We start from the raw sequence: 25,270 nt of genomic DNA, 5'->3' as shown, positions 1-25,270 counted from the left end.
CAGGTTTTTTTTTTTTAGTTTGGTGCAATTTATATTCCGGAGCAAGTTAGTTTGTGAAATGATTAAAGTGACATCCCAACTAAACTGACACGTTGGCTCTACTGTATACAGTGATACCTCGGCTCACGAACGCTTAAGCTCACGAACTTTTCGCCTCAAGAACATTAAATTCGCGAGCATATAGTCTCTGCTGGCGAACTAGTTTTCGGCGGACGAACCAAGCCACGCGGTCGGACAGCGCCACGAGAAGCTGACGCACGCTCACGGCGTCCCAGTTCGTCCCCTCCCTTTCGTTGAGTGCGGACGTGGTTTGTGTTTGATAGACATTTTGGACCATATTGAGTGTACTTTTGCTATTATAGGACCGAAAAAGAGTTACATACAGTCCTTATGGAAGGTGACTCGTGTTACCAATTCGCCCTCGACTGGTAATTGGCGGTGCTTTCAGCTTCCCACCGTCGTGAGAAGTGGACCGGCGAGTCACGTTGGCTCGTTGTCGTCGGTTGTCTTCGGTTCGCCCGATTTCCTCTCCAGAAAGGAGGCGGCGTGCATACAAACACCCAGAGGCGTCGGATGGCTTTTTGTGGGCACTTTTATTAACAACCAAAAGCATGTGGGGGGCACAGCAGTGGAGTCTACGCTAACTGCGCACTTTGCCGGTAACACTCTCCTTCCAAACAGTAACTCCCTCCCTCCTCCTCCCACTCCTCCCACTCCCATACCATCGCAAAGGTAAATAAAACAACTTTATTATACAGTACAGTTTATTTCTTTAATTATAATACAATAGCACACTTATTATACATAAAATAAGGTATATTTTTGTGTAGTTTTAAGGCTTATTTAGTAGAAAATTATGTTTTATGGGGACCTGGGAACGGATTATTCTCATTTTAATGGTTTCTTATGGGAAATAAATGTTCGGAAGACGAACTTTTCGCCTCACGCACACTTTCTGGGAACCAATTATGTTCGTGAGCTGAGGTATCACTGTATTTTGATGAGCAGTGTTGTTAATCTTACTTTTAAAAAAGTAATTAGTTACAGGTACAAATTGCTTGTCCCAAAAAGTAATTGAGTTAGTAATTAATTTACCTCATTGTAAAAGTAATTAATTACTCAGCAAAGTTACTTTTCATGTTCTACATGTTTTTTATTATACATTGCATAACATCTTTCACATTAAAGATGTTTATATTAACCCTTTAACACCTAAGCCTATTTTGGCCGAATTTGCATGCCTTTGATGTTGCCTTTATATTTCAATAAAAAAATTGTTTACAGTGGCTAGGTTGCGTCCCTTTTTTCAGGACACCATAACCTCCATGTCCAATCCGTTTTCTTCACTGACATTTTGGACCCAAAAAGACAAAAAAATCCCAAATTCTTTTTTCAAAATTTGTCATGTTGATGTCCCATTGACAACTAAACATGCTCGACCAACCGTTTTGAAGCTTGATAATATTTATTCAACTTGTTAGCATAAACATTCAATAGAAAAAGATAAGACTGAATAGTTTTATGTTTGACAATTCAACACAAACAGCAGGTATGGTCATATGCGTTTTTGGCCTTTACACATACTATGGTCAAAACAGGTTATATACAGTGCAAAATAGTGGAGAATTAAAAAAAAAAATTAAAAAAGGGTAGATGATATATATACATCATCTAACACAAAAAGGGTTTAGAGGATATCTCTTTGTGAGGTTAGGTATTGTACCCATCACCTTATCAAAAGTATATACATGCAATCAAGCTTCTCGAACACACACATCTATATACAAAGTTAAAAGATTGGTAATGAAAAAAAATATATATATATATATATATATATATATATATAACCTTGAAAAAAAGTATTTTAAAGAACAATGACAAGTATTTCAGTTCAATTTTTTTAGGCAAGCAACTTAATAAAGTTTTTTTTTTTTTTTTTTTGCGTCTCAATAAAGTTTCCTCTTGAACAGGACACGGAGCTACGTTACACACGTCGCACAGCCCACTCTTCCGCCGTTTGCGCGCTGTCACTTCTACTCGCCGAGACGCCGACTCATCCGAGGAAGACAACGACAAAAATGTCTCATCCTCTTCCTTAAGTTAATGAAATAATGCATTAGCTTGCGCTAAATTTAGTTTTCGATACATTCCGCACGTTTCAAAGTCACTCGCTCAATCCAACCGACCGGTGATCGCTTCGCATGCCTCCCTTTGCTTAGGTGGCGCCTCGTTCGGCAATTTATTAAAAATGTTCATATTAGGGTCATTCTTCTTGACCTCACAACGGCTCTTGGGATATGTAGTCTTTCGTACTGCTTTCGGTTTTGAAAAAGGACAAGAAATGATGGAAATATGGAGATAAACACATGGACCATGCAGCGTTTTAATGCTTATTTATGAGTGCAATAAAACTATAAAACTCAAATGACATTATCTCCCGTTTTACTTGGTCGATTGACTTCAAATATAAACTGATGTGGACATCAACTTCCGCACTTTCAAATGAGAGCAACCAGCGGCACGTGGGTGACGTAATTACAGCGTGACGAGGCTTCAAAGATAATATGTGTAAACATGCGTAAAAAGGTTTGAAAAAAACTCCATGTAGCATGTATCACTGAGTGTCAAGATACAGCTGTGAATGGCCACAGCTGGATTTTGGGGGGGATTTTATGGGTGAGACATGGAAATATAATAAGGGTCGCGATGCACAAATCACAGACATCAAGGACTGGTCGAGATGTTCTTATTCATTTATTTACCCTTTTAAACTTTTTTTTCTATTTTTCTTTGTTTGGATCGATTATTTATCATCTAACATATCGGAGAAAGTGCGACAGTAACAAAAAAAAATACAATTAAGCGATAGTTTTAGGATAGATACGCGTGACTTTTTTACAGACGCCATTTTTTTCATTGTGACATAATTTGTTTAAAAGTTTAAAATATGCGAGTGAATAATTTTTTAAGTCGTTTTTTTTTATAACGAAATATGACACATCAATTAATGATTCTAAGCTAAAAACGACAGACATTTTGAATAATAAATATAATTACCTTCGTTTTATGGCTGGGTTGAAACAAAAGCGGTTGCGCGACGTCTGTAAACGGGGGTGTCCGGGGTAAAACGGACAAATCTAAAGTAGTTCGGGGGCTTAATGCGCCATGAATCTGCTATGGCAGCATATAGACATATTGTTCTATCAAACACAACAGTTGGTTTGGCTTAAAATACAGCAGTTTCTTTTAAAGAAGACTGCAAGAACAGAAACTGCTTTTTCAGTCTTGTCTGTGTTTTCCGCCATATGGATGTAAAACAGTCTCGATTCTTGGTTAAAAGCAAAAAAAAAAAAAAAAAAAAAACAATGCCAATGCCTTAGCGGCTAATTTCTCCAATTTTTTCACGCTTCAAAATGCATGCATGGAACGAAAAATATCATAATTACCTTGAATATTTGAACAATTTGCTCCTGAGACAATCCTCCCTGTTTGTATGTGGTACAGCTTTCATACTTTTTGAACCGAAATCCACCGTTAGTTCGCTGCGTGCGTGTTTGTGAATAGCTCCTCTTGATGTGGCCGAGCTGACCTTTCAATAATGAAGATGTCTATGGCAGAACTTTGAATGTTGTTATTTATGCCCTGAGTGCCACAACGCATGCTGGGAGGTATGAGACTGTTCATATTGGTCTGTTCTGCCCTCTAAGGTTATTTCTAAGGGCAACCGTGACTGCGCATGATATTATTCGGTGTCTTCATACTTTGTCCCCCATGTCACTCGCCACATTATTTTATTATTGGATATTTGCTATTAGGGATAGATTTTATTAAATGTATCTCCCCATAAAAAGCGACTTATACTTCAGTGCGACTCATATGTTTTTTTCTCCATTTACTCCCAGCCATTTTCATCAGAGCAAGGCACTTCACTCCCGGCCGTTTTACTGGATTGTGACTGATTTTGCAAGGCCCACCGAAAATTCTGTTCTATTGCTATATAAACATGGAACCCACCAAAAGAAAGATTAGACTCTGTTCTTTCAGCAGAAAACAAAGTAAGTTCATATGTTTTTCCATTCTTTAGAAATCAGAATTAGAAAATAGTTTAGATTGAGCAATTTCACAATTTCTGATGAAAAAACTGAGAAATTGAGCTTTTTGTGAAAACATACATTTCAAACATAACTTTGACTTTAACGCAGCTATTTTTTGCTTTAGTTACATCCCAAACATTTGAATAATGTTTTCCTTTTACAAAATAACATAAACAACAAGACAAATAGAGCTTTTGATAGCAAAGTAACAATTTATTTTATGGCTGTCAAACGATTAAAATTTTTAATCGAGTTAATTACAGCTTAAAAATTAATTAATCGTAATTAATCGCAATTCAAACTATCTATAAAATATGCCATATTTTTCTGTAAATTATTGTTGGAATAGAAAGATAAGACACAAGATGGATATATACATTCAACATATGGTACACAGGGACTGTATTTGTTTATAATAACAATGAATCAACAAGATGGCATTACCATTATTAACATTCTGTTAAAGCGATCCGTGGATAGAAAGTAGTTCTTAAAAGATAAATGTTAGTACAAGTTATAGAAATTTTATATTAAAACCCCTTTTTGTTTTCGTTTTAATAAAAATTTTAAAACTTTCAATCAAAAAATAAACTAGTGGCCCGCCTTTGTTGATGTCAATAATTACTTACACAATGCTCATGGGTGCTGAAGCCTATAAAACCACTCGCACCCAAGCGCCAGCAGAGGGCGGCAAAACTCCATACAACGCAATTAACATGTGGGCATTTCACTGTACTGTCATTTAAATCTGTCTGAGCGGGGCATGCACGTTAATTGCGTCAAATATTTTAATTTTTTTTTTTTTAATTAATTACCGCCCATTAATGCGATAATTTTGACAGCCCTAATTAATTTACACATAACTAACTGAAAGATGACACTATTGTGTCGCGACAGCCGGTTAAACTTTCCCTTATCGTTGCCTGTCTCAAAAAGATGAGTTTTCTTTTTTAGTCTCTGCGGACTCTGCTCTCGAGCAGCACAGACTCAAGACATCTAGTGTTCGTTCTGCTCAGTCGTCCAACGCCTGGCATCCCTGGCGTCCTACCGGTTGTTCTGCTCGGTCGTCCGCCACCTGGCATCCATTCGGTTGGCCGTTCGTTGCCGTTGAATCGGGTTGCAGGTCTTATCAAATGCGCTACTGCCCTCCAGTGGCCAGTTTTATTGCTTTAAAATGAATTTTTAGCTTTGTGCTTTGTAGCTAAATTGAATCACGACTCAGAGATGTCTTTTTTGGTAAAAAAAAAATGTAAAAGACGTATAAATACATCTTTGAGACACGGAAACAATTAAAAATAGAACTTATTTATATGTTTTTGGGAGCAAATTAGTTCATATGGATTTTTTGGGCTAGTCTAATTTATACTCCGGAGCAATTTATAGTCCGAAAAATATGGTACTTTTATATTTAAATTCATACGTATACAGTATATACAGACAGGAAACAGAAGCCATGGTTGTATTGGGCACACACAGCATGATGGATGATACCCACTGTTGCTGTTTGTTTAAAGTGCAGCAGAATATGTATCGCCCCCCCGACCGGGTGGATGTAACGTCAAAAAATAAGATCGTGTATGAGCGATAGCATCACACATGCGGAAAAAGTAGCCACAATCAAACACACAGCGGGAAAGCTTGTCTTGATTAACATGACCGGGAGAAGCCTGGCGTGTTTGGGCTGTGGCGTCATCCATTTCCAGAACCATCCATTCTGCTTTTTCTGCAGTTTGTCTCCTTTTTTTTTTTTTTTTTTTTTTAACTCAGCGACCTCACAGCAAGCGGTGAGTGACGACTGATCGATGGTTTGAATTCCGGACACTCAGGTACTGACATAACTTAGCAGAATGGAAAGCGTAAGTGTCAAACTCGTCGTTTTGTAAATGATGTACATTGACTTCATGTTTTTTTTGTTGTTTCTAAAATTAAATTTCAATGATGGCTACTGAAATGTGAGAATATATTTTTTTATTATTATTATATACATTTATACATATAAATGGCGGAAAACACAGACAAGACTGAAAAAGCAGTTTCTGCTCTTGCACTCCTCTTTAAAAGAAATTGCTGTATTTAAAGCCAAAAGAACTGTTGTGTTTCATAGAACAATATGTCTAAAATAGAAACTCCATGTGCTCAAAAAAAAGGATTCAGAAAATGCGGAGCTCAACAACATCTCTAATAATTTTATCACGTTCCTAAATAGCTGTCGATTCATTTTATCATCAATCAGTGTTGTTATTGGCAGTCCTTTTAATTTTAGTCTTTTGGACTATAATACTTATTAGTCTTAGTGATCCTTTAGTCATTTGAAAAATGTGCCTTTGTCTAGTTTTTGTTGACGAAAATTCACACTACCATATTGGCCTGAATATAAGATGGCTCTGATTATAAGACGACCCCCTCTTTTTCAAGACTCAAGTTTGAAAAAAGACTTTTTCAACACCAAATTAATTTTTAGATAGAATATAATTACAGTACATCTGAAACAAATGATTATAACAATATATTTGAGAGGAAAAGCATGTTATTTTGCCTCATTAAAATCTTAATATCTGAACATTTAAATGTATAAACTAAAGTGCAATCACATTCGTAAATGAATGGCTTCTGGTTTTTGAAATGTAAATAAACCAAAACTATTGTGATAAAACAACAAAACTGCAATAAGTGCATTAACCATCAAAGTGAAGTCTAACTGTAACTGTAGTCTTGAAACAAATCTGAAAAAGGAAACACATTGCAATAAAATAATGCAAACTGGTTAAACTTGAGAGTAGCTTAGATCTGTCATGACAGAACAACGCTTCAATGATATCTGGCGTCATCTAGCGTCGTGAATTGGTATAATGTCTAGACCGCGAATATACGACGACCCCCTCTTTTTCAATCTTATTTCAATGCAAAAAACACCGTCTTATATTCGGGCCAATACGGTAATTTCATCTCGTCAGCGTTTACTCAATGTTTTTGTCTGTAATATTCGAAAGTTTCACTCTGAAAATAAATAAGAAAAGTTTTCCAATGAACATTGACAGACGAGCGCATATTAGAGCATGCACAAATCTATCACTTGATAATACACACTCTCAGGAAAACTACAATATTTTTAATTACCTTCATTTCTGGACTATAAGGCGCACCTGACTATAAGCCGCCACCCACCAAATTTGACACGAAAACGGAATTTGTTCATAGATAAGCCGCACTGGACTATTAACTGCAGCTGTCCTCACTGTATTATGGGATATTTTCCTCAAAAGATATTAACCGGTAACATGTTATTTGACAGCGGCATCATAAGACTGTCATAAGACCAAATGAAACACCATGAACACTCATTGCTTCAAGAAGCTCAATTTGGAGGAGACATTCAACCTCTGCTGCCAATTGCTGTCAACACTGTTGTCGTCCAATGTGTGTCCTAGCATGCATTGCAGCGCTACAGATGTAAATAACAATCAAAATTCATGTTCCATGCTAATTATGTCTTCAGTTACTGTTCCAGTTGTTTCAGTAATTGCTGGTTACGGTATTTGGTAAAACTTTATTTGACAGTGGCGCCATAAGACAATCAAAATTATGACACTGTCATGAGCATTAAAGAATGCTGATAACAGATGTCTCTCATTGTCATCTGGCAAATTATCTCACTTTTGAATGGATGTAAAAGATCTGAGCTGGACATAAAGGGAGTTAGTGACATAAATCCAGATGACACTGAATGACAGCTGTCATAATCATTCAGTAATGCACATGATAGTGTTATAATTATGACAATCTTGTGACGCCACTGTCAAATAAAATGTTACCTTTTAACCCAAACAAATCAACAAATATGCTGCACTGGACTATAAGCCGCAGGCTTCAAAATGAGGGAAAAAAGTGGCGGCTTAAAGTCCGAAAACTGCGGTAGTTATACCCTCCTGGGCGCCATGAACTGTATGTAGAAAAAGTTGTTCGAGAATTTAGGAGTACGCTCGCCGTTAGCCTAATTAGCCTAACGCGAACGTGAATGCTATGCTAACACTACAAGTTAAATTTAGAACTCAGTAGCACAGACCTTTAACTCATTTGCTCCCAAAAACGTATAAATACGTTCTATTTTTAAATGCTTCATTGTCCCCAAAACGTTTTTATATGTCTTTTGCGTTTTTTTTTGTTTGTTTTTTTTTTTACAAGAAGCATCTATCGCAGGGGTGTCCAAACTTTTTGCAAAGGGGGCCAGATTTGGTGTGGTAAAAATGTGGGGGGCCGACCTCGGCTGACGTGCTTTACGTAGAACAATATATTTAAGTGAATTTTAGCAAGCCATTCAGTGTGGCACATTTGCTTTATTATTTTTTTTTAAATTAATAATTTCAACAATCTTGCAACTAGTCTTTGTGGCGTTCTCTTTCGACTCTCGTGCGTTTGCGAAATACTGCTGCTGTGAAATTAAACTAGCTTCAAGTTGCTTCAATGTCTCGCTGCGTATCTTCCCTGTAATTTTGTCGTTCATGTCAGATAGTCTTGTTTGGTAATATCGCCTAACGTTGAAATCTTTAAAAACAGCGACTGTCTCATTGCAAATGAGGCAGACACAGTTGTTGCGTATTTTAGTGAAGAAATAGTCCAATTTCCACCTATCCTTAAAGCGTCGGCCGTCACAGTCAACTTTCTTTTTTTTTTTTGTCGCCATTTTAGAAAATGGAAGTAATGGGTCACACGGGGTAATGTTGCTTAGCCCTTAAATATCTGCAACATGAAGCAATTATCAGAGAATCCCAAAATTTGAAAAATAAGGTCCTAATGAAACCTTTTTTTCACATTTGTAAAAAGGAAAGTCAAAACGAATATGTGTAATAAGCGCTCTAATATCTATAACCCATGCTAAATCATGTTTTTTTTGCATGTGTTGACTTGCATTCATCATTTTTTTTTTTTTTTCCAAAAAGAAATGTCAAAATTCTAAATCAGTCTAAAAATCATGAAATTTTAGGTGTATAAAATGTGATACATTTGGCAATAAAGGGTTAAAGTTCTGCTGCCTTTTAGTGGGTAAATGAGGAGCAGCATTTCGTGTGTAAGCTACTTCATATGCTGGTTGCAGTACTGCCGACCAATCTTTTAAGTCTGTGTGCGGGACAGATGTTATTGATTTTATGTCAAAGGCTGGGGGCCGGATGAAATTTGACCACGGGCCGCATTTGGCCCCCGGGCCAGACTTTGGACATGTCTGATCTATAGCTTCCGATCTATCTGAGAAACAAAGAACAAAGCTCCAAACCCATTTTAAAGCAATAAAACTGGCAACTGGAGGAGAGTAGAGCATTTTGTAAGACCCGCAAACCGATTCAACAGCAATGAACGGCCGGGCAGCACGGTCGGAGCGCTGGCGGCATGATGCCAGACGGCGGACGACCGAACAAAACAACCGAGAGGACGCCTGGGATGCCAGGTGCCGGACGACCAAGCAAAACAACTGGGACCACCAGTGCAGCGGGCTCGCTGAGCAGACCCCGCAGAGACTCAAAAATAATCCATCTTTGTGAGATAGACAACAATGAGGGAAAAGTTTCCACGGCTGACGCGACGACAACGGCGCCATCTCGCCGACAACCGCGTCATCTCTCAGTAGTCATGCGTAAATAAAATGTTACTTTGCTATCAGAAGCTCTATTTGTCTTGTTTTTTTATGATATTTTGTAAAAGGAAAATATGATTCAGATGTTTGGGATGTAACTAATGCAAAAAATAGCTGTGTTAAAGTCAAAGTTATATGTTTGAAATGTATGCGTTTACAAAAAGCTCATTTTCTCCGTTTTTTTCATCAGAAATTGGAAAATTGCTCAAACTAAGCTATTTTCTAATGCGGATTTCTAATGAATGGAAAAAGATATGAGCTTACATTTTTTTCTGCTAAAAGAAGAGAGTCTAATCTTTCTTTTGGTGGCTTCCATTTTTATATAGCAATAGAACAGAATTTTCTGTGGGCCTTGCAAAATCAGTCAAAATCCGGTAAAACGGCCAGGAGTGAAGGGCCTTGCTCTGGTGAAAATGGCTGGGAGTGAGTGAGTTCAAGGCTAAATACTGTCATCAATTAGTTGTCGATTAGCTGATACATCATGGCAGCCGTGCTGTATTTGGCAATCATAATGGCCCATAACTCTTGGTGGCGCATGATAAAGATGAGTTTGACAGGGAATAAATATATGCATGTGAAAACTGTAATTTATGACTTGGCAGGGTTTCCTTTTCATCTTTCCAACTTGAATCCAACTCGTTTTTCTCTATCGTGTAGTTATGCACCCACATTCTTCCCCCGCGTGATGAATCCTCGAGCGAAATTCCGACATTGTTACGACGCTCTTGGAAGAATGTCCTTTATTTACAGAACCATGTGAACCGTATACCACGCTCTGATCACACACACACACACACAAACCCACTGCATGTAATTAGCCTCAGCCCACTCTCCAATCTGTCACTGCCCCGACTCATTTGTCAGGGCGCAATGCAGCGTGATTAAAGAAAACTTATCGGTGCTGTTGCAGAGAAACCAAAAATCAGGTCACTAATGCATCTAAGGTGCTGGTGCAGCGGTAGACGTGCATTATGGTAATTAAAGACATGCAACATTACGGGGCTTCATTAATCATGCTTTCTATGGACTTTGAAGCCTTAATGAAAAACGGACTGCCACGCCGCGTTTATTGTGCCTGGACAAATTGCGGGGGGCACCGCACACGCCGCAGACCCCCTAAAATTGAATGGCTCATACAGGATGTTGTTTTGGAAAGGGGTTGAGGTAATATAGGGAAAAATTCAACTTAACTCATTGGCTGGCATTGATGGCGATATTACTGGTAAACATGGCTGAATTAGAAAACCTCAATGCTGATAGATCGATAGACAGATAGACAGATAGATAGATAGATAGATAGATAGATAGATAGATAGATAGATAGATAGATAGATAGATAGATAGATAGATAGATAGATAGATAGATAGATAGATAGATAGATAGATAGATAGATAGATAGATAGATAGATAGATAGATATCGATCCATGGATAGATAGATATCGATCCATGGATAGATAGATATCGATCCATGGATAGATCGAGCGACGTCTATAGATCTATCGATAGATCAATTTATATCTATAGATAGATGGATATTTATAGATCGATAGATATCGATCTATCCATAGAACTGTATCTATCGATAGATAGATTGATCGATGTCTATAGATCTATCGATAGATCGATTGATGTCTATAGATAGATAGATAGACATCTATAGATCGACAGATATCTGTAGAGCTACAGATAGATCGATAGATCTACAGATAGATATCTATAGATCTACAGATAGATCGATATATAGCTATCTATAGATGGATAGATATCGATAGATCTACAGATAGATCGATTGATATCTATCGATAGATAGATCGATCGATGTCTATAGATCTATCGATAGATCGATTGATGTCTATAGATAGACAGACATCTATAGATAGAAAGATAGATAGATATCTATAGATCTACAGATAGATGGATAGATCTATCGATAGATAGATCGATGTCTATAGATAGATAGACATCTATCGATCTACAGATAGATCGATAGATATCTATAGATCTACAGATAGATCGATAGATAGATATCTATAGATGGATAGATAGATATCTATAGATAGATCGATGGATAGATATCGATAGATCTACAGATAGATCGATAGATATCTATAGAGAGATAGATAGATCTCTATAGATAGATATCTATAGGTCTACAGATAGATCGATAGATATCTATAGATCTACAGATAGATAGATAGACAGACAGACAGACAGACATCTATGGATTTATATCTAAAGATCTATAGATAGACATCTAGCTATTGATCTATAGATAGATAGACATCTAGCTATAGATCTATGGATAGACATCTAGCTATAGATAGATAGATATCTATAGATAGATATCTATAGATCTATCGATATAGATACTGTATATAACCTTTATTGTCCCATAGGGAAATTCATTTTGACTGTCATCACCAGCATTAATGCAAAGCCATCATTTCATAATAGACGACATTTAAAAAAGACAAGGAGAACACTCAGAAAACTAGCCCCTACAGGGTTATCGGGGGAGGTTATTGAGTGCTGAGATGGCAAATGGGATAAAGCTTTTACTAAAGGTCAGGTATCTGCGACCAGAGGACACAGGATAGTCCGGGTCCTTGGTTATTGACAGTGCAAGGCGTGTGACTTAACTGTGATTGAACTGTTTGAGGTTGGTAGTGGGATGGTAAATGATCTTGGATGCAATTTGTGTTATTGTGATCAGGTTGTTCGTGTTGGTTGTTGGACAGCATATTATAAAAGCAGGGGAAACAGTACACAAGGATGTGTAAAGGAACGCTAGTATAGAGTTGTGACAAGAGGAGGGCAACAGAAAGAGCATGGAGTTTTCTTTAATGACGTCGTGTGTCTGTTGGGTCTTCACAAGCCCATCGACAGGGGCGGTATGTTGTCCCGGGCCTAAGGACCATAGGGGCCCCTGAATGATCCTTAATTTATTTTACTTTACGTTCAAATATTTCTTTTTTATTTAAATAATTGTCTCATTAAATATTATGTTGTACTTCATATATACCGGTACCTAAAAACTTTAACATATTAAATTTTCAAATATATATTTTTTTTCCTTCTTTTGCACAACAGAAATGAATTTGCTGTCAAAAAATCTCGGTGCATCACTGTTTGAGGGCTTGATAAACCCAGGGATGTGGAGGGGGCAGGCACAGGATGTTTGGTTATACTGTTTTGTTGCTTAGCACGCTGGCAGAGCACTCTCAGTTGTATTGTATTGTAGCCTACATGGGAAAATAAATGGAAATTGTTTGTTTATATTGTGTCACATTACATTACGGTCTGTTAAATTTAACTGTCCAGCTCAAATTCAATAATTTGAAAATTTATACTGTCATTGCTTGCAAAGCGTTAAAAGTACTGCGTATGTTTTTGTGACAAGCCGGTGGCTGGGTTGGAGTTGTGGGTCCCTATAATGGTCTCTTGTCCCTGGGCCCCTGCAAGTCTGTTGACAGCCCTGGGTCTTCGTGATGGGTCTTGTGACAAAAAGCACACTCAAACATATCGTAAGGACAAGTGTAAGTTTCTGAGGTATGATTTTATTCTGATGAGAATTGTTGAAATCACCTGACGTCAGAACAACATCAGACATATATGCTATTTAAAAGTCCTTAGGAACCACACTTCTTTGTGAAGTGAAAGTTTTTGAGGTTGGAGTTCATTCATAAATCCGATTAGAAATACTTTTCCTAAAATGTGGAAAAATGCTAAAGGAACATTAACCATGTTTGCTTTTCAAAAGTCATTCGATATCACACTTTATTCTAATTAACTTTCAAAGGTCATTATTATCATTCTTTGAAAATTAGCGCCACCACCCTGCCACCCAGGGTATTGCATGTAGCAGCTGCTATTTGTAAACATGGCATAATTGGGAATTTTATAGGTCTGCTCATAAAAAAACGCACTTATAAACAAATTTGCGAAGTGAAAATTTCTGATGTGTCAGTTGATTCATAAATCATTTTAAATATATATATTCTAAAAATCCACACACCGCATTTCCTGGGTGTCATGTCTCTTTTTGGGAGTGTGACAAGAGTCGGCCCAATTTAAGCTTGAATGGAATTTTTTCGTTTTACTTATTGCATTTTAGGGATGACAACTAAATTTCTGAGGGGATGCAGCAGCTTGAGAAAAATCGAGAAAAGATTCGAGCCAAACCTGGCTGACTGACTTTTAATGTCATGTCATTTCCTTCTGGAGGTGCATTAAGACAAGATGTGAGCGATAGATTAGCCAGAAATTACGCATCACCGCTTTTCCCGACTCATTTTTTTTTAGCGTCATGCTTCACTCCACTGGTTCCATGTCACTGCCGCTAACTATTCAGGTGAGTCACTAAGGCAAAATTGTGCCAAAAAGGCCCCCCACACCCTGGATAAAAGCACTTTTGGCAGCTTTACGCGGGTACATTTATTCTGGAGGAAGAGGGAGGGGAGACCCATCATTTGAAAGGATGACATTTTTTTTTTCGCCCTATATGGACAACTCTTAGAGATGGCTTCGAATTCATCAGCCGCCATTGACAATGTCTATGGATGTCAGTTGCAGCCAATGTGTTCATTTTTATCTTGGAATTTCTGAGCTAAAATAAACAAAATTTTGGTTCAAATCAACTATTCTGCTGAATCGTCTCACCACCCACAACATCTCGTCATTACTTCATTGACATTACATGCGAAATGGGTGAACATGTTGTCAGAATAGGTTAACATGTGTGTGCTCATTTTTCAGCATTTTCATGACTTATTTTATGTAACTTATTTTAACCTGCCAAAATTTGTAATAGTTTGGGACAACGTGAGTTTCCACCACGCCAACATAATCAGGCAATGGGTTGCATCCCACAACAATGGTAATTACCGTAATTTCCAGAATATAAGGCGCAAGGTGTATAACGCGCACCCCAACAAAGGCTAGTTGCAAGATTGTTGAAATTATTAATTTAAAAAAATAATAAAGCAAATGTGACACACAGAAGGGCTTGCTAAAATTTTCTTAAATATATTGTTCTACGTAAAGGACGTCAGCCAAGGTCGGCCCCCCCACATTTTTACCACACCAAATCTGGCCCCCTTTGCAGAAAGTTTGGACACCCCTGGCCTACAAACTACGCCCACATGATGCTACGTTAGATATCACATACTATAGAACTAGATGCGTTAGTAAACAGCCGCCATCTTAAAGCTGTAGACCTCTCAGGAAGACTGTTGTAGAGAACCTTCCTAGCGAAGCTAAGTAACTTTTTATCTAAAATGCTCCTAAATCGGCAAAATCTTGACTTAAATCTATCTTTAAATGATGAAACAGTTTAAATAATTTACACATGTCGAAAGTAGACAGAAGGGAACTAATGCAATAATGGGAGCAATTTTAACAACTTTAACGGTTGATTCAGAATTTTTTTTTTTTTTTTAGAAAAAAACATGGAAATTATCACCAGTTACTTTGCCAAGTAATTAATTACTTTTACATTCAGGTAACTGAGTTACTAATGCAATTACCTTTTGGGAGAAGTAATTTATAACTGTAATTAATTACTTTTTTAAAGTAAGATTAACAACACTGTCTCCAATATACAAAGGTGTAACTTGCTATTTTTATCAAAACTTAACGTATACCATCTTCAGCATCAGATGCATCCAACAGAGTAACTGTTCAATTAAGAGCATGACTAGGCTATTAGGTGTGTGGACGTAAAGAAGGGTTTGTTTGGGATTATTGTCTGTTTGTGGATTGGACAGGAGGATTCGGGAGTTACTGTTGTCTGGGCAACGAGTGTTGTGGATTTTGCCACCTCAGTGTCAAAGGGGCTGTTGGAGTCTTGTCAGTCGTGTTATCAGTTGGATATCGGGCATTCTCCGGTGCTCCTTGTGTTGGGACAGACAGTCCCGCCATTTGTTCTAGACTGTCCGGGAGAACTGATTGCGAGAGTTGGTGCGTCAATCTTGCTTATGACGGACACGTTGGGCTTTCGTGACAAGAAGGCGTTGTGTATCTTTTATGCCCTATAATTCTGCTTGTTTTCCTTAAACTTTGGTATAAGTGCTATTTATTTTATATTGGGTGTGTTAGAGTAGTACAAACAGTCAAATAGTAAATGCGAGAAATGATACTATTCCCTTATTTGTTATATTAAGTGTGTTAGACTAATGCAAACAGTTAGACGGTGCCTACGAGAAAAGGTACTATCTCCTTCAGCAGGTAATCCATGTTGTTTTGCTACGTGTGAGGATTGAGCAAGTAGTTTTGAGAATTTCAACTTTGATCTGAGAAATGTACCAAAGCAATTGAGAAAAACTAATAATATTAAAAACCAACATATGCACGCAGGACTACTGCAGTGACCCATGCAATCAATAGTGTTGGCTACGTTTTCAGGATGAAGATATTAAAACTTTGAATGTTGAAATTATTGACTATGTTAGATCCATTAATATCATTTTTAATGGGCATGCTTAGCAGGCACCATTGACTCGCGCCACTTAATCCACTCCGGAGCCCTGGAACTAACAAATAACTGACAAACTGCTCGGAATTTGTTAACATCAACTCCACCGACTAATTAAAGCCCCGCTAACTCGAAGATTAAGCCTAATGTCAAAAATTCTGAAAGGCTTAGTCGTTAAAATGTTGCTTTTAAAAGTTCTAAAGCAATATAACGAGCAACAAAAATGAATGAGATGAACAAGAATCCTACAGAGTATTTCATAATCAGCCAAAATTATATTTTGAACAGATCACGTGACTAGCACCTTAGAGACTGTCTTTTGCTTTGCCTGGCAACAACTACACCTAAGGAGGCAAGATGGATATTTAGAATTTCTTTTAAACCTAAAGCTTTGTATTGTAAGTTTATTTTATTGCTGACACTGCGTTTCGGGGTCATCAACATGTCCCCCCCTCCCCCCATCAGACAAAAGTCATACTCCGCCTACAGCGGACATGCATATAACGAGTTATATGGACTTCTAGGAAATACCAATGACAATCCTGCCGTCTGGTGTTCAATTGCTGCATTACAGCTCTTGACCTCAAGTAACGTTAGAAAATCTCATTATGACATTTGGAAAATGGGAGTGGATTACAAAAGAAATCAGGTAATCTTGATCATTCACGTTCACTTTATTGCACTTGACCCCATTTTATGATTATTAGCTGTATCAGTCTCAGTGTTGTAACAGCTTTCAATGTGGTAGTCAGCAGATAAATGAGAAAAGCAGATACAAATGTAAAGTGGCAGTGTAATAAATATGAAATGTACATGTAGAAAAATATGCATACACATATATATATACATCTACATATATCTATATCGTTACACACACATACAGTATATACATATTTACAAGTGCATGTGTTAAAATGTAAACTTCAAAATAGCCGATAATGTATCTGACAGTACTGGACAGTTTTGAGGAATGTGATGGGGTACGCCGATGTTCTGTCAAATTTTGCACCCTCATAATATTTTGCTCCCAAAGCTTTTGGGGCGGTGAATAAGCCCTGTTTTACATTCAGTTGGACTCTTAATGTCCAAAGGTGCGAAATAAACAAGTTACATCATAAACAAACATGTGCAAGACGAGAAAAGCGTAAATTAATTCTTGACGACACTGCGAAGACGTTAACCGTGAGAGAGTGGCGTGCAGTTGTTGTGTGCAGCTAACAGGATGTGGCTGTGGAGAACTTTTCTACAGTGGTATGAAAAAGTATCGGAACCTTTCAGAATTTATCACATTTCTGCATAAAATCATCATCAAATGTGATTTGATCTTTGTCAAAATCACACAGATGAAAAAAACATGTCTGCTCGAACTAAAACCACCCAAACATTTATAGGTTTTCATGAGGATAGTATGGAAACAATGACAGAAGAGGGAAAAATAAGTAAGTGAACCATCACATTTAATATTTTGTGGGCCCAACCCCCCCTACCCTTCGGCAGCAATAACTTCAACCAGACGCTTCCTGTAGCTGCAGATCAGTCTGGCACATCAATCAGGACTAATCTTGGCCCATTCTTCTCCACAGAACTGCTGTAGTTCAGTTCGATTCCCGGGATTTCTAGCATGAATCGTTGTCTTTAGGTCATGCCACAGCATCTTAATGGGGTTCGAGTCTGGACTTTGACTTGGCCACCCCAGAATGTGTATTTTGTTCTTCTGAAACCATTCTGGAGTTTATTTACTTCTGAGTTTTGGATCATTTTCTTGTTCCAGCATCCACCCCTCATTTTAGTTTCAACTGTTTGACAGATGGTTTTCCTGCGAAACATCCTGATAAATATTTGAATTCATTCTTACATTAATGATTGCAAGTTGTCCAGGCCCTGAGGTAGCAAAACAGCCCCAAATCATGATACTCCCTCCACCATGCTTCACAGTGGGGATGATGTGCTGATGTTGGTGAGCTTTTCATATGGAGGAAAAACTTCTGTGCAGTGTCCAACTTCCTTTTTGCGAACATTAAACGAGCAACAATGTTTATTTAGACAGCAGTGGCTTCCTTTGTGGAGTCCTCCCATGAACACCATCCTTGGCCATAGTTGTACAGATGGTTGATGTGTGCACAGAGATATTGGACTGTGCCAGTGATTTCTGTAAGTCTTTAGCAGACACTCTAGGGTTCTTTTTACCTCTCTGAGTATTCTGCGCTGAACTCTTGGCGTCATCTTTGGTGGACGGCCACTCCTTAAGAGAGAAGCAACAGTGCCAAACTCCATTTGTAGACAACTTCTCTGACTGTTGATTGATGGACATCCCGACTTTTAGAGATGGTTTTGTATCCTTTCCCAGCTTTATACAAATCAGTAATCCTTGATCGCCGGTCTTTAGACAGCTCTTTTGACCGAGCCAAGATGCACATCAGACAAATCTTCTCATCAAGACAATTCTTAGCAGGTGTGAGTTTTATAGTGGGCAGGGCAGCTTTAAACCACTCATTAGTGATTAGGCACACACCTGACATAAATTGTTTGGTAAAAATAGGTTTCAATTGCTCTTATGTCTCCTTAGGCACAGGGTTAACTTACTTATTTTTCCTCCCTTCTGTCATTGTTTGTGTGCTATCCTCATTAAAATATGAAAACCTATAAATGTTTGGGGGGTTTTAGTTAAAGCAGACACTGTTTTTTCATCTGTGTGATTTTGACAAAGATAAGATCACATTTGATGGTGATTTTATGCAGAAATGTGAGAAATTCCAAAAGGTGCAGATACTTTTTCATACCACTGTACATGTGCGTCCATGATCAAACGTAAGTAAAAATTCCTTTCTGTAAAGACTGTTTGTAGTGTTTACTTTGAAACTGCTACATTCGCGGCCATTGTTAACATTACGCGCATGCGCAAAACTGCAAAGTTGCAATTTCTGATGGCGTGCAAAATTTGACAGAACACTGGCCATCTTTGAGACATGTCCGCTGTCTTGACGGAGTCTTTTCCGTTCAAGAATATCAGTCAAGGTTGTGAAATGGCCTTCTTAGACCCGCTATAGCAAAAGTTGTGAAATGTCACCCATTCCATTTTATACTCACTGTATTTGTTGTGCATTCATTTTTACTTCAAGCATGTCCGCCCTCATTCTGGACTGGAGCCAGGTCTGCGTCAACCCGTCCTTGACGTAGCATGTCCGCTGTCTTCACGATACATCTGTCAAGGCTGCAGAAACTTGCTCATCCTGCTTGTTTTCACGATATTATTTCCAATTCCATCTACCTCGTCAGCTTCGCGTTTCTTCTCCCTCGGGTGCATGTACCCGTAGTAAGACAAAAGGAAGACCATCCCTAGCACGGTGCCGCCGATAATGAACCCGCTGATCACCAGGAAGAACATTTCTTTCTGCACTTCAGGTTTTAGAAAACCCAAAAGCAATGGCGACGTCATGTTAATGAACGAGTAGACGATATAATACACAGCCATGTCTCTTTTGGTGTCCTTTCCTTTAACGTTAAAAAAGGTGTTTGTGAGTATGAACCCAACCACGATGCGGTAGACTATCTCGTGTCTTCTGGTGGTGCAGAAGTGGGTACCGAGTACGTGTGACCACAAAGTCCCCAGCAGCCACAAAAAAGCCACTAAGGCTATCACACAGTAAGGGTTGAGTACCAGAAGGAGACTGTAGCTGAGGATGTGGCTGCCTATGGTGCAGAGTTTGTAGAGGAGGTAAATGGCGGTGGGTAGGCCAGAGGGCATCTCCTGGATGTGTGGGAGTGACCGGCGGAGGCAGCGGCGGTAGTCCACCAGGGCCCAGCTGATGTTGAAAAAGGAGAAGATCATAGAAAAATCTGGAAGACAGAGCAAATATATACAGTGGGGCAAATAAGTATTTCGTCAACCACCAATTGTGCAGGTTCTCCTACTTGAAAAGGTTAGAGAGCCTTGTAATTGTCAACATGGGTAAACCTCAACCATGAGAGACAAAATATGGAAAAAAGAAACAGAAAATCACATTGATTATTAAAGAATTTATTTCTAAATTAGAGTGGAAAATAAGTATTTGGTCACCTACAAACAAGCAAGATTTCTGGCTGTCAAAGAGGTCTAACTTCTTCTAACGAGGTCTAACGAGGCTCCACTCTTTACCTGTATTAGTGGCACCTGTTTTAACTCATTATCGGTATAAGAGACACCTGTTCACAATGTCAGTCAGTCACACTCCAAACTCCACTATGGCCAAGACTAAAGAGCTGTCGAAGGACACCAGAACCAAAATTGTAGACCTGCACCAGGCTGGGAAGACTGAATCTGCAATAGGTAAAATGTTTGGTGTAAAGAAATCAACTGTGGGAGCAATTATTAGAAAATGGAAGACATACAAGACGACTGATAATCTCCCTCGATCTGGGGCTCCATGCAAGATATCACCCGTGGCGTCAAAATGACAACAAGAACGGTGAGCAAAAATCCCAGAACCACACGGGGGACATAGTGAATGACCTACAGAGAGCTGGGACCACAGTAACAAAGGCTACTATCAGTAACACAATGCGCCGCTAGGGATTCAAATCCTGCACTGCCAGACATTTCCCCCTGCTGAAGAAAGTACACATCCAGGCCTGTCTGCGGTTCGCTAGAGAGCATTTGGATGATCCAGAAGAGGACTGGGAGAATGTTTTATGGTCAGACGAAACCAAAATAGACCTTTTTGGTAGAAACACAGGTTCTCATGTTTGGAGGAGAAAAAATACTGAATTGCATCCGAAGAACACCATACCCACTGTGAAGCATGGGGGTGGAAACATCATGCTTTGGGGCTGTTTTTCTGCAAAGGGACCAGGACGACTGATCTGTGTAAAGGAAAGAATGAATAAGGCCATGTGTCGAGAGATTTTGAGTTAGCCCGAACCCAAAAAAACCCCCCGGGATTTAATATTTTATTTGTTAGGACTCAAGTGGAGGAGGAAATGCAGGGATGCGGTGCGTGGTTGCGTTTTGTGTGATCACATTTGTGACGATGCCTGTTCATAATGATAACTTAAAGCCTGTCTTTTTTAACGAATTCTCCCAGTTAAACAACAAACATTATATCTTTTATATGTGTGTGTCTATTCTATCAGGCGGATATAGTGGATTTGACATTTATTTTAATTTTAAGTTTTTTCCATGTTTAAATAGTCTACATATTTTTATGATCATTATAAATGCATTTACACAACGAAATAACGCTGGGAAAGTTTGTTAAATATATTACTCGTATGATAACAAGGCGTCACATTCGTTTACATTCAGCTAAGCCGACACAAGTTTCTGTATCGCATCTTCAACAATCAATTTGAAGCCTTTCCATGCCCCACTCTCATTTTCCTACCGTATACTCCGTCTTCAGTTTGTTTTTCACTTCTTATATATCGAAAAGGAAATACTAGGATGCGGACTCGGAGGGCACCGGGGCAGGAAGGGAAGATTAAAAAGAGGGCAAAGCTACAGCATTCACGTCTCCCTCCGTTTTATCCAAATTATTTATTTATAAAAAGTAGGGCTGTCAAAATTATCGCGTTAACGCGCGGTAATTAATTTTTTAAATTAATCACGTTAAAATATTTGACGCAATTAACGCACATGTCCCGCTCAGACAGTATTCTGCCTTTTGGTAAGTTTTACAGCAAGGTTTTTTTGTGCTGTCTAACAGTGAACTCTTGTGGTCGCTTTGCGACATGGTTTATTGCTTTCTTGCCAGTTCAATATGGCTGCACGACGTCTCGGGCTGACGCCTACGTTGTAATGTTGTGCTTATATGATCCTTGGACAAGATTTGTCCGTAAGTATGGTTGTTGTAAAGAATGTACATATTATGTTAGTAAGTGAAATGTTCTATTTTTTGTATGAGACGCTTTTTGTTTATGTTTAGTGAACCTGTATAGCGTGCTAAGCTAACGTTGTTGCTAATGCAATGCTTGTGTACTTTTTTTTTTGTAGTTTCACTACGGTCTAAAGAGGACAATGGTTTGAGGCCATTTTATTAATGAATCAGATGAAAAAGGAAGAAGTCTGATTATTAAGGCGTCGTTCACTAGCTGTCTAGCTTTGGAAAAAGTAAACACTTCGGAGTGAGGACAGCATAGACAGATTTAAATGACAGTGGAGTGAAATGCCCACTACAGTCCTTATGTACTGTATGTTAAATGTATATATCCATCTTGTGTCTTATCTTTCCATTCCAACAAATTATTTTACAGAATATATACATATATAATTTACAGAAAAATATGGCATATTTTATAGATGGTTTGAATTGCGATTAATTACGATTAATTAATTTTTAAGCTGTAATTAACTCGATTAAAAATTTTAATCGTTTGACAGCCCTAATAAAAAGTATTCCTTAGTTTAACACCCATTTATCGTTTTAGTATACATATTTGAATATATATTTACTACGGCTGTCAAATGATTAAAATCTTTAATCGAGTTAATTACAGCTTAAAAATTAATTCATCGTAATTAAAAGTAATTAATCGCAATTCAAACCATCTATAAAATATGCCATATTTTTCTGTAAATTATTGTTGGAATGGAAAGATAAGACTGATATATACATTCAACATACGGTACATAAGTACTGTATTTGTTAAAACAAAATCAAGATGGCATTAAAATTATTAACATTCTCTTAAAGTGATCCATAGATAGAAAGACTTGTAGTTCTTAAGAGATAAATGTTAGTACAAGTTATAGAAATTTTATATTAAAACCCCTCTTAATGTTTTCGTTTTAATAAAATTTGTGGAATTTTCAATCAAAAAATAAACTAGTAGCCCGCCATTGTTGATGTCAATAATTACACAATGCTCATGGGTGCTTTAGCCCATAAAATCAGTCACACCCAAGCGCCAGCAGAGGGCGACAAAAAACACAAGTAACAAGTTGGCATTGCATTGCGCTGTCATTTTAATCTGTTTGAGCGGGGCATGTGTCTTAATTGCGTCAAATATTTTAACATGATTTATTTAAAAAATTAATTACCGCCCGTTAACGCGATAATTTTGGCAGCCCTAATATTTAGATTAAAAAAAGCGAGAAAGAAGTCTGGCGCGACCCGAACGAAAGTAATTGACATTTTGGGCGCCACCCGGGTCGGATCGGGTTAGGTTCGGGCTTAAAATCTATTCTCTACAAAAAAAAAAAGCTTGTTGAATTAAAGGTGCAATGCAACGGAAAATTGATCAGATCTTTAAAAGAAAGGAAAGAGTTTATTTTATTTTATTTGGGTGGTTCAGAAAACGTTCCATGTTAATGTGTACTTATTTGTGTTCATTTATGTAAGGCTACTTATTTATTTCCTTAAAATTTAAAAAAAAAAAAAGTCAGTTTACTTTTTCTTCAAAATACAGTATATCCCATTTCACTGTGCATAATATAAGTTATTAGTTCTTTTTTTTTTTTTTAAGGAATTTTACATATTTATTTTATTTTATTTTATTTTTTAAAGTCAGTGTTTAAAGTATATTATCTTCAATTTTAAAGTATATCTTATGTTCTTGAATAGTTAAAATTGAGGTTTCGCTTTTAAATTTGAGGAAATATAACAATTAGATATAGTTTTAGATGGAATTTTGTAAATCAGTGAAAAAATACAATTTTGAATGGAAATCGGTTTCTCATTTTTGCCTTGTTCCAGTATAATGTATGAAACCTATTAATTCATTCATTCATTTTCTGAGACGCTAAAGCTCACGAAGGTCAGGGGGGTGCTGGAGCCAAGGGAGTTCCGGCAAGAAATTTTAGCCACTTTCACCCCTGGTCTTTACACCTAGGGTATCCAACTCCAGTCCTCGAGAGCCTCTATCCAGTTTGTTTATCCATGTATCCCTCCTCCTACATACCTAACTCAACTAATCAGGAACGTTATCAAGCTCCTGCAGAGCTTGCTGATGTTCTGATCATTTGATTCGGGTGTGTTAGAGGAGGGAGACATGGAAAACAAACTGGATAGGGGCTCTCAAGGACCGGAGTTGGATACCCCTGCTTTAGACTGTTCTTGACAACTACATTAGACAGATCCTACAGACATTGCAAGCATTGTACTCAATCAAGAAAATCATCTCTGAAAACGTACACTGCACAAGCGAAGCCTCGCCGTGGTCCTGTATGATGTAGATCTGCAGGAGAAGTTGGGGTGCGCTCTCCAAGAACGCCTCGAAGAGTTTGAGCATACTCAGGTCGGTGGCGTGGCAAAACAGGCGGTAGTGCACTTCTCTTCTCTCGGCCTTATCGAGGGAATCATTCGAGATCCAGACCACTCCAAAGCTATTTTTGAGTAGGTGGTAGTACCTTAAAATGAGAGCATGAACGCAGTGTGGGAAATCAAATGAATCTGTTTTTGTATAGTACGCTGATTTAAGACTAGCCAAATTAAGAGAATTGCAGGTATGTTCTCATAGTGATGTCTTTTTAAGATGAAACTACAATGTTGTTCCACCGGTTTATATAATTGAAAGCTAGTGGACAAGAAGGTACAATACTGTTCATACCGACACGCCCTATTTTTTCATGTACTTCAGCATTTTAAAAAAAAAAAAATTTTACGCATCACCTTACCTGGTGAAAATTCCCACACCACACACGTGGATGACCATAAGCCTTCGGCTGGAAATTCCCCATACTGCGGCTTCCCCTCGGGGGTTGACCACTGCATCTTTGATGTCGTCCTCATACCAGGCATGGCTAAAAATTTGAGTGACCAGCAGCCCGAACAGGACGAAGGAGAACGTCAATGCCGAGCATATGTATTGTTCATCCAGAAGGTACTTCAGAGACAGTCCCACGTCTGTCCAGATATCTACGAAGTATAGTAAAAGCCCTAAGACAGTCAGAAGCCATCGCAGTTTCGTGTACCGAATGTCCGTTTGGAGCATTTCAGAGTCAGTCCATGAAAGACATTTTTGTGCAAAGCAGTTTAGGAGCATTGCTACCAATTCATCTGTTAGTTCTTGATATCAACTCTCTCGTCTCTCTTGGAAATACTGAACAAGCTCCACCTTACAGACTAGCGCGACCGGCAACGTTCTTGCGTAACCGTGTCCT

General features: G+C 38.2%; 2 protein-coding genes across 2 annotated transcripts in view; one reads left to right on the top strand and one right to left on the bottom strand.

Moving 5' to 3' along the window:
* tram1 (translocation associated membrane protein 1) overlaps window positions 1-25,270 on the top strand; it is a 133,374-nt gene that overhangs the window by 88,302 nt on the left and 19,802 nt on the right. The window lies entirely within an intron of this gene.
* On the bottom strand, window positions 17,707-25,141 carry xkr9 (XK, Kell blood group complex subunit-related family, member 9). The gene is made up of 3 exons (XM_057823732.1): window positions 24,785-25,141; window positions 24,303-24,517; window positions 17,707-20,031 (listed from the first exon to the last, which is right to left on the bottom strand). The coding sequence occupies exons 1-3, from the start codon at window positions 25,099-25,101 to the stop codon at window positions 19,400-19,402; spliced, it is 1,164 nt and encodes a 387-aa protein (XP_057679715.1). The 5' UTR covers window positions 25,102-25,141; the 3' UTR covers window positions 17,707-19,399.

The sequence above is a fragment of the Corythoichthys intestinalis genome, chromosome 20 (genome assembly GCF_030265065.1).
Source record: "Corythoichthys intestinalis isolate RoL2023-P3 chromosome 20, ASM3026506v1, whole genome shotgun sequence".
In the NCBI taxonomy this organism is placed as follows: Eukaryota; Metazoa; Chordata; class Actinopteri; order Syngnathiformes; family Syngnathidae; genus Corythoichthys; species Corythoichthys intestinalis.
The sequence above is the reverse complement of the archived record's forward strand: the minus strand, read 5'-3'. Positions and strand labels throughout refer to the sequence as shown.

Excerpts from the sequence above, each read along its gene's own strand:
- xkr9 (XM_057823732.1), bottom strand. The coding sequence starts at position 25,101 with ATGCTCCAAACGGACATTCGGTACACGAAACTGCGATGGCTTCTGACT. Across the intron at positions 24,518-24,784 it reads GGTGTGGGAATTTTCACCAG|GTACTACCACCTACTCAAAA; the intron begins GTAAGGTGATGC and ends TCTCATTTTAAG. Across the intron at positions 20,032-24,302 it reads CGAGGCTTCGCTTGTGCAGT|ATTTTTCTATGATCTTCTCC; the intron begins GTACGTTTTCAG and ends TCTGTCTTCCAG.